This window comes from Pavona decussata, unplaced genomic scaffold (assembly GCF_977016875.1).
Source record: "Pavona decussata unplaced genomic scaffold, jaPavDecu1.1 SCAFFOLD_223, whole genome shotgun sequence".
NCBI lineage: Eukaryota > Metazoa > Cnidaria > Anthozoa > Scleractinia > Agariciidae > Pavona > Pavona decussata.
In genome coordinates this window covers 242,848-253,293 of record NW_028145628.1, presented here as the reverse complement: position 1 = coordinate 253,293, position 10,446 = coordinate 242,848, and the positions used below count along the sequence as shown (strand labels likewise).

Here is a 10,446-nt window from a genome sequence, read left to right as displayed (position 1 = left end):
ATTATTCAGCGCTCCTGCTCCAAAAATACGCCTGCATTGCAGGCTAGGACAAAACCGGCTCGGCGTGAGGATGATCCGCCCTCTAGGATTTTCCTAGTGCTAGGAAGTCTTCCTACGTCCATGTAAACAGCCCTTTTTTGCACGACTTCGCACGACTTCGCACAATCATAAATATTCACAGCACGCGAATAGCAGTGAAATAGACCTGGACAAACAAAATAAAACTCTTGTTCGGAGAAAGCGAATAACGACTAAAATTTGACCAAGATTCAGCCTTCTTATCTAACACTGGTTTTGGTTCTTAAGCCTAAAATTCGCGTGAATATCGAAAAGAAGTCTTACTCTAACCGCTTGTAATTAAAAAAAAAAATCTGTGGGGATATTTTAAAGATATCTTGATTTATGCAAGGTAGGAACTTTTTCATTCATCAGTGCGCTTTATTTCAACTGATTTCAAACATAAATATCTTAAAATCGGAGACACCCATGAAGCTCAATATACATTTAGAATGTTTTGGTATGAGCCAAAACACCTCTTAACAGAAAAGACAAAGTGTCAAGTTTTATTTTGTCAGAGATATAAATTGGTGAAAAATGCTGGAATAAACAAAATCGTCCCGTAAAAATTGATTCATTATTTACTTGAAAACGCTTTTACAGATTTTTTTTCTTATTTCGCCTTCAAGTTGTCTACACTGAGTAGTTTAAATCCCTAAAGTTTCGTCGTAAAGTGTCTGACTAGATTTCGAGATAATCGACAATGTTTAAAAAGCGAGTCTATGCGCTATTGTTTCTATGGTAGTAGTCGTTGCTTGGAAACCGATGAGAAAATTAACTTTGATCATATGTTGAAATGATGATGTAGTATGAAAGAGATCAACGTTTATCTTGTATGCGAGATTGTAATTTCAAAACTTCCCCTCTAAGTCCAGAAAAACTGCTGTGAGCTCCTTAAGCTTTGGTCCTTTCATTGTCAGGTCTAAAAAGTAAGGTTAACGTTGGCGTAGAATTATTTGGTTTCACATGAAGTGACTTCACGACACGGTTCTTGTCCGGGGAAAAGGCGAAGTTGGCCCCTCCCAAACCAGGGAACTATCGGCGCAGGAGCCTTGACCAACTGTGGGTCACCAGGATAGGGATTCAGGAGAGGAAGATTAGTGAAAGATAAACATTATGTTTATCGGAGTTTAAAATCCGGGGCCTGCTTGTGGTAGGAAATGACGCAGATTACAACGTAGAGTGCGGGAACATTTATCGCATGTTCATCTGTACAGCCTCAGTTCTAGTTAGGGGCGGACCATTAGAAATCACGGGAGGGGGGGGGAGGGGGGGGACAATTCCCTGAAAAAAAATTCCTGCAAAGGAAAATTGCCAAAAAAATTCCTGCAAGCAGTTCACCATCCAAAAAAAATTCCTGCAAGAAAACTGAATCAAAGTACAATATCAAAACACAACGTCAAGTAGTTTTATTGCACATTTCAAGAATATAACCTGCTCCTCTATCATTTTAACACATTTTACATGTATTAAATGTTTTTAAAATTGAAGTGACAATGCAACCTGATCTCCTGCTCATTTATGGATTTCAAATGTAGACGAATTAATATAAAACAATTTTAGTATAGTAAACCTTCAACAATCTTTCTTTTGAATAGGGAAACATTTTTTGAAATGTAATCTCTCTATATTTTTGCTCTGACAAGCACTTCACTTAAAGATTTTTCTTTTTTTAAAGGAAATTAGTGGTGACTCTTTGAAGATTTCTCGTAAGCTGGAAAGGCTGACTTTGTATTAAGCGCCATTTTCCCATTAAAACATGTTTGAGGTTGAGCACGAGGGTTGATATTGTTACAAAAGGCAAAATTTGTCTGGGGATGTTGTCTTTTAAAGCTTCAATGCCGATTACCTTTCTATAAATTTGACATCTGATAATTTTTTTTAAGGTTACTCCAAACCTTAAAAAGGCACCCCTTCCCGAAAAAAATTCGTACGCGCGTTGTTTTTTATGAAACCATCACAATCTATATATCGATAAAAAGCCTATTTAATGCAGAATTTGATAAAATTATAAGCTATTTTGGTTATTCCTCTGCTAAGGCGAAGGAAGCCGGTAAACAGTAAAATGACAGAGCGCCATTCCGTCGAATTAATCGGGTATCAAACGTGATCTCTGACAAAATGTGGCTGCACAGTGTTGATCACAAATCATCAATCTCTCAAAGGGTGTGAGCATTTCCCCGTATTCCTGTTGGTTTTCTTTTAATATATCTGTCAAGTTCCAATAAAAAAGAATTTGCAAACGTGTTGCGTTCCGAGGCCGCCAGGAGGGAAGTATTTGATTTTAAAAAAATGCCGACACACTTTTGTTCCTCGTTGTTCAGTTAATTTTCGGGCCAAATTTCACGAAATTCCGTCAATTCTACATACCCTATTAATTCATTTGAAGAGGAGGCATTTTGCAGAAATCGTATTGCGAGTTTTCGCCTTCTAAAGATTTAGAAGCATGTCACGCCTTCATGGAGAATTATGTCAACACCGGGCTCACACTGTGAGCCGCCAGCCAATAACATGGTAGAACCCCTGATGTCACAGGAAGCAAAATGGTGCTTCGCGGGAAGTTATAGTTTTTCAGTCATGTTTTTCCCAAGTTAGCTTCAGCGAGCACGTTTTCGGTATTACCTAGGGGAAAAAACGTTTAACAAAAAAAGAAACAAAAAGAAAAGAAGATAAACCGACAAGCAAGCGCCAATGCAGCATCATAGGGAGGCACTAGTGGCCGACATGAAAGCTATCGGGTAAGTTTTGCTTGTGTTCAGTAACATTGCAAGTCTTCGAATTGATGAGCGTATTTTGGTTTATAAACCAAGATGTGCAAGAATACTAGAACCCCCAAAGGCAATCTCCTACACTTAACCAGGCTCGACGATGTAATAAATGAGGTTTAAAAGCATGGTTTTATTTTTTTATTTATTGAATATGTCGAGAGATACGACTTTTCAAACCGTTTTGTCGGGTTACACGTTAATGAGTAACGCATAATTTCATACGCGTTCCACATGATAAAAACTCGCTTCCATTTTTCAATTGAAAATGAAGTTCTAATGAACAGTCTTTTATAGAATATTGAAACTACAATATGTAAGGTTTTTAAATTTAGTGAAAGTACATTTACAGCAATAACAACATAAGAGTTGCACAGTTTCAAGGTGAAATCAGTAAAAAGTACAAGTGCGCAGCGTGAATCGTGAACTTGTAAACAAAACCGGAAACGAAAGTTTATGCGAATATTTCTCAATAAAAAGCTAACATGCATAATAATAACTCATATCATCTCATAGCACATTTCAATAGCTTTAATTTGGTGCAAGAACGAGAATTTTACGATGATTCAAACCCGAGCTATAGATTTTTGAACATTTTGCATCGTAAGTATCACGTAACACGCATCCACAAAGAGGCCGTTACGCGCACTGGAGATGCAAGAAAAACTAAACGTGTAGCTACTTTCGGTAGTACGTTTTCAAATAGTTTATTAAATAACGTTTGAAAGCATGGTTTTTTTTCCGTTCAATAGTTCAAAAGATATGAATTTTCAAACTTTTGATTACACGTTAATGACTGACGCATAATTTCCATGCGTGCAAGATAATAAAAAACTCGCTTGAATTTTTCAAATGAAAATGAAGTTCAAATCGACATCTAAATACAAGATTGAAAATAGAATATATAAGGCTTTCAATATCAATCAAACTACATTTATAGCATTAAAAGGATAGGAGTTTCCCACTTTTCAAGTTGAATCAATGAACAGAAGAAGTACGCCTGTGTCTTTTCACTTGTAGCATCGCGTTTTTTAATTCTCTTTCGAGGAGCTCGTTTGCAGCTTTCGGCTCAGGAGCCTTCGTATGTGCAGTCCACGAAACATTGCTCACTGGCCTAGGAAGATTCAAGATACTTAGCACCTTCTGTGCTGCAAAGTGATAAGAAATTGACCTGCCTATTTCCAAAACCACAGCACTCAAACTCGAGTGTAAACAAAAATTGCTAATAAGTTGAAATGAAGCCGTTGCCACGAAAAGGTCGCTGGGGAGTCCACAATCCACAATCCACAATCAGATTATTTGGGTAGCCTCTAACAAGGAGTCGTGATTAAAACTTTTTAATATTTTTCTCAAATGTTGTTTTTGAGGAGTTTGTTCGTAGGAGTCTTGGGGCTTCACCTTTAACAAATCCTTTTTTGACTCCTGGTGGGTGGCTAGAGGAAAAATGCGTGTATTGACAAAAGCTTGGAATGCGTTTTAATATCCAGTATGGAATGGTGATGGAATCGATTGCCTTTGTAGACAACTTTATCCAGAAATGTAGTCTCAGCATTTGAGATTTCAGCCATAAATTTGATTGTTGGATTATATGAGTTTGCTTGTTCGATGTACCGTTCTATATCGTGTAAATTTCTAGTGTCCCACAGCGGAAAGATATCGTCAATGTAACGTTTCCAAACTGTAGATTTTACGGCGACGCTTTGGCTAGCAATTTGTGTTTCAATGGCAGCCATAAAAAATGTGTGCAAAAGCAACGGCCATTTTTGTGCCCATGGCAGTACTGTGGATTTGGAGGTAGTTCCTCCCATTGAATTGGAAATAATTTTCCGCGTTGAGAATGAGTGTTAGCATTTCTCAGGTATCGGGTGGGAATGGCAGGGTTGTTGCTGTGAAAATTATCCTATGCTTTGTGGACTCTTTGAAGTGACGATCCATTTGTCGATTGGACAAGACGTTTTTATCTTCGACCAAGAAAACAACACTGAATATACGTACTATATTGCCTTCGAACTTCTCACGCTTTTCGCTTTTGAGCAACTGTAATTAAAAAATGGCACCGACCAACACAACAAAGCAGAGTTTCCTTGACAAGTGAAAAAAAGATGCCTCGAGTCATGAGGTGCGATACATTCAGTACCTCATTTCTTTCTCGATAATCGCGATACTTGAATTTCGCGAAAATCGAGACTCCAAAGAGAGTGTCACCTTGAGCGGCACTGTAATTAAACTGTGCGGAGCTTTATATGCCTTTAATATTAAGAGAAGTTCTGTTGAAAAAAAAAATCCTGCAGAGCTTCCACGTCGAAAAAAAATTCATGCAGAAAAATTGGGCTAAAAATAAAATTCATCCACTGAAAAAGTTTTACTCCCCCTCCAGTGATTTCTAATGGTCCGCCCCTTAGTTAAGTAAGCAAGCACGCACGCGATAGTCTATAGGCTCGATTTCCGCCGCTCCCTTCCTCCCCGGCTGGTAATCGAGCCTAGATAGTCTACTGCTGTAATTTGTTACCCTCCCTCCCCTCCCGGAGGGCATTAGCTTGGTTTAATAAAGCCCAGATATTTACCCCCCAATTATCGTGTGGTGATTTGAAAAAAATGGAATAGGTTTATTTCTTTTGTTTGTTGGCTACCCCGTAAGTAAGGACTCTGCATCTCACACGCAGAAATCCTGCGATGAAAAAATTCCAGTACGAATACCCCAGCGGGACCCCCAGCAGAACAACGGCTGACAAAACCTGGGACGAGATGTTTTCCCATCTCGTGACCGTGACTGTACTGAATAGGCTGTCCAATTAGAAGAAGAATTTTCGAAGAAGAAGAAGAAGAAGGAAAAAAAAAAAAAAAATGGCGTCTACCGTCCCAAAAGGCTTCTTGCTATTTGCAGTGATAGCTTATTTGATTTTTTTATTTGCTAAAGGTAAGTTTTACATGAGTCATTCTCAACTACTCTAGGTTATGCTAAAGAAGCTAAACTTTTGTTGAAGGCGTAAGCTGTAACCTTGGCTTGTTCGGTCCAGTGGAATACTTCATATAAATTTCTCCTGACGCGCTCTGTTTGATGGAAACCCTCCAAAAAAGTAGAAGATAGCAGATAGCACAAAGCAACGATTGTATATAGAGGAAAAATACTTGTAGCTTGGAATTGTATTGTTCCTTCCAGCTGATCGAGCTGTGTGCTTTTATTTTGACACTGTTTATAACTATATTAAATCGTATCGCCGCTATCTTAGATTTCTTGGACATCATGGCAAGAGATTTCTTTTCTCAAGACTGGCGTATCATTCCAACTCAGTCGCTGGTTTCCATTGCCGTCGCCGTCGGGCGAGTCGACTTTCGGGCGGAACAACCGGATCCCTTTCTCAGATGTTAAATCAAAGGCATAATTTTACTACCCTCGTGCGCCCTCTGAACTTAAAGAGTGTTTGTATCTTGAATTCTTGATCTTATTAAACTTAAACTATTTTTATCTACTGCAGGCGAGCTAGGCCAATGTGAAGTGTCCAAGGATGGCCGCAATTTGGAAATTGCAATCAACAGGACAAGTTTTGATAATCCGAATGTGCGTGCAGTCTCCATCCACAACAGAACTGGGGAATCCCTTCAACAAGTGGTCAACTATGAAAAGCCGAGTTTGGTCCCTAGATGTCGATATAAGTGCAATGCAGAAAATTTTCCAAAGGTCACCATAACAGATAAATACATAAAATTGAATGTCAGCCTGACGGCAGGCCCACTTGCTGATTTGACACCTTTTACCGTGCTATTGGATGTTGATGGACATGGCAATTTCCAATTCAACCCCTTGGTGTGTTCAAAATATTTGAACCACACAGTGGAAGGTAAGTGGATAGATAATTAACATGGTAGCAAGATGAAAAGTGACAGACTGAAATTTTCTTGGGCTATTAATTCATTACCAACAGGGAAAGATTTATTGAATAATGCCAAATTGTTTGAATACTATCGGAAATACAGTATTATATATATATGTCATCAGCAATGAAATGTCTTTCATTTTATGGCATCCCAGTTAAATTTCTAATAAATTGTTCTAAATGTAATAAAAAGTCGCTTGAATCTATTGCAAAATGCATTTGAACGATTATTATTTACTGTAAGGCCTCTTGTTTTTGCACAAATATTTTAACAAATACCAGTAAATTATATGTCATCATCATTATTAATTTCTGACTGAAATTAATTATCATGTGTACACGTGTTATCATTTTTTATTAGCAAATGCCAGCCATATGCACGCAAGCAAAGCAGCTACTATATTATAAGTCATAATAATGTGATTTTATTAATCACTCCAGCAACAAACTAACTGGTTGCTTTGTGATTTGAAATGAATAAAAGTGCGGAGGTGTTGAAGCAACAGCTAAGATTGTGCACTCTTTAATTAATAGTGGCATCAAGATCCTATGAAAGGGCTGTAAATTTGATGATGCAGCAGATACTTGGGTCAGCAAATGGCATTTCTTTGTTCTGCAAGGAAACGTCAGGCCCTGATACCTTGCAACAAATTTACTCATGCTCTGCAGGCAAAATATTTAATAAGACTGAAGAATTCTGTCTGTTGGACGGCAGCAATCTTTACAGAATTCCGCCCGCTCATGCATTGAGAAAAACATATTAATTGTATTTGATCTTAAAAACCTAAAAATAAAAAAAAATTGCAAAATAATCCTAGCAATGGCAATGTCTGTTAATTAATTATACTTTCAAACTCCGGAACAATGCTGTATGATGTACTATAATACTCTCTTAGATAGAGGATCTCCTTTACCATTCTGTCACTAAAAATCCTAGATTAATGCTAAAGATACTATATTGTTACCTCTGAGACATTCAACCTTGATTTTAACCCCTTGCTCTCCCCAAACTTGGTTTTTCAAATTCAAATTCATGCTTTGATTCCAGCTGAATTATCAGATCTGATTACCTGACATTTTCCCCAGCTGACAGGTGCAGTTTTGTGCATCATCTTTTCCAAATGTTTTCAGCAACTAAAAGGAAATTGCTTATAATTTGTGGGAAAAGTTTCAACTTAATGTATTATAATTACACTGGAACGGTGTCCCTCTCCTTTCAGATTTAACCGTGGACTCTGGTTCCGTGGTGACAACAAATAGAACACAGAAAATTACCACAGAAGCTCCTTCAACCTTGAAGTCAACAAGTGGTAATAAGTTAATTAGAATTTAGAGCGGTTTTCAATTGAGTGTCAAAAGGAATTTCGCATTTGCTTTGGTTTAACATTACTACGTACGCTCTGTGATTGGTTAACAAAACTCACGCCACTTTCTCAACCGATGGGAATCCAGACCAAAACCAATCGTGTTTTGGCAGCACACATTTTCCCATGCTTGGCACCGGATACATGTATTTGCTTCAAATTCTGATTGGCTCATTGTCTTGTTTATATCTGTTGCGATTGGCCAGAGTAAATTTATTACTTTGGTTTTGGTTTTACGACACTCAATTGGAAATTAACTGCTATATTGAGTTCAAGTAAAAAATAATAATTACTTGATGTTTTGTTTGACTGTCTATCAAATAGCTGCATGTATATATAAATTAGTACAAGATGGCAAAAAATATATATATATTTGTTTTAATTAAGTTGATGTTTAACATTTAAGTTCAGATAAGCGAACAAGCAGAGATATTACTCACCCAGCACACATAAATATTAGCGATGGCCAGCACTTTTCATTATATTGACCATGCAAATATATTCTTGCAATTTTTATTTTATTTAATTTTAATTAAGGACGGTGCCTACTAATACCGAAGTATTTTTGTGCGGTATTTGACTATGTGGGGTAAGTAGACCTAAGCAAGGGCTATTGGAATTCAAAAAGAAAATTGGGGGTAACCATGCATTTTTCAGAGATAACAGCAATAATATCTCCTAAAAGTGCCAAAATATAAAGCAATATATGGGATTTTTTCCTAAATTGAAGCTTAATTATCTCTGAAAAATGCATGGTTACCCCCAATTTTCTTTTGAGATACCAAAAGCGTTTGCTAAGTTCTGCTTTCTCCGTATAGTTTTAAACCGCGCAAAAATATTCCTGTGTTAGTAGGCACCACCCATAGGAAACCCGAGTATCTCGCGATGCGCAGAACGTATGCGCAGTAACAATAGTAGGCACCATCCTTAAAGCCCAATTTAAATGTTTAGCTTTCAGTCAGATAGGGCAGCCATTAATACCATCATTTCAGGCCTTCACTCAACTCAGATTCAGACTCCTTGTTTTCTTGATTCCTATAATTTACTAACAGAAATATAAATACAGTATAATTATGTTAAATTAATGATTTAATTAAATGTAATATTAGTCAGATGTGACTCCATGCATGCCAGCTAAATATTTACCATTTAATCTTATCACCAGCAACTAGAAAAATACAACCACCCGATGATGAAGAAACAACTGGAAAAGAGACTGGTAATTTTCGAATAAGTTTATTCCTAGTTCTATTAACTTTTGATTAATCAATTTCTCAGTTGATTTACATTGTATAAAATTCAAGTTTATCAACAATGTTCTCTAATATTTTAGACTGTTAATTTAAACTGCAATTGAGTTTACATATAAATGAATATTTACTCAGAGAACTCATGACTTGTGTTGTGACAGCTAGAACATACATGGTTAAATCATGCAGTTACAAGTTTGATTAATGTTTCATGTTAGATTCATAATCCCACAGTCATGTAAGGGCAAATGTCTGCTTATAGAAACATTCTTTTTCTATAAATGCAAATAACTTGATTTGTCTTCTCTTGTGTAGGACACAAGACACTGATGATCATTACCATAGTCGGTACTGTGATAGCTGTACTGGTATTGATCTCTACAGTGTTCTTGGTGCGGTACTGCCTCAACAGAAAAAGAAAGTCAAACAGCAGTGAAGAACCTAGTATAGAACTGTTTGAAATTCAGCATGATCGTCAGTGAATTCATAGCTAGAGAAAGGTTGTGTGACAACCAAATTTCAGGAAAGGATTCTTTGTAATTTGTAATTCGTTTTAAATTATTGAAAGTTGTTTAACTACAGTTGTAATGGGTTGTAGGGTTATTTTAGGCCATTGTACAATTTGTTGTAGGTCATTTTAGATCATTTTAGATCATGCATTGTTCTACTGCTTGTTGATCATTTCAGATATTTTAGAACATTATTTTTACATGTACAGTGCACCCTGTGTAGGTCATTTTGGATAATTTTGAGTGATTTAAGATTATTTGAAATATCATTTTGGATCATTTTAGGTCATAAGGTCTGCTATAGATCCAGCATCTTTCACCATCTTGCTACTATGGTCTTCCCAAATTTAAAGTTATGATTTTCATCCATTTTCAAAGTTTGAAAATGTTAACCATTTCAAACCTTTCAGTCTGAAAGTCCAAAAAGAAAAAGAGACCAAGGTCTGAAAAAGTATATATTTATATGGATTATGGTAGCCAGGCCTGTAAATGGTCCTTCATCCCTATGACTAGGACTATGTCACCCCAGGTGCAATATGCGCCGGTTGATGAGAAACACTTTGAAATCAAATTTGGCCCAACTTTTTCGAATACTGTTGGAGAGTTCAGGAAGCTGTTTTCATCAA

General features: G+C 36.9%; 1 protein-coding gene across 1 annotated transcript; it reads left to right on the top strand.

The window, feature by feature from the left end:
- The first annotated feature begins 5,662 nt into the window (after positions 1-5,662).
- LOC146458989 (uncharacterized) lies at positions 5,663-10,339 on the top strand. The gene is made up of 5 exons (XM_085089914.1): positions 5,663-5,739; positions 6,299-6,661; positions 7,918-8,007; positions 9,227-9,280; positions 9,627-10,339. The coding sequence occupies exons 1-5, from the start codon at positions 5,667-5,669 to the stop codon at positions 9,791-9,793; spliced, it is 747 nt and encodes a 248-aa protein (XP_084946040.1). The 5' UTR covers positions 5,663-5,666; the 3' UTR covers positions 9,794-10,339.
- Positions 10,340-10,446: the final 107 nt, after the last annotated feature.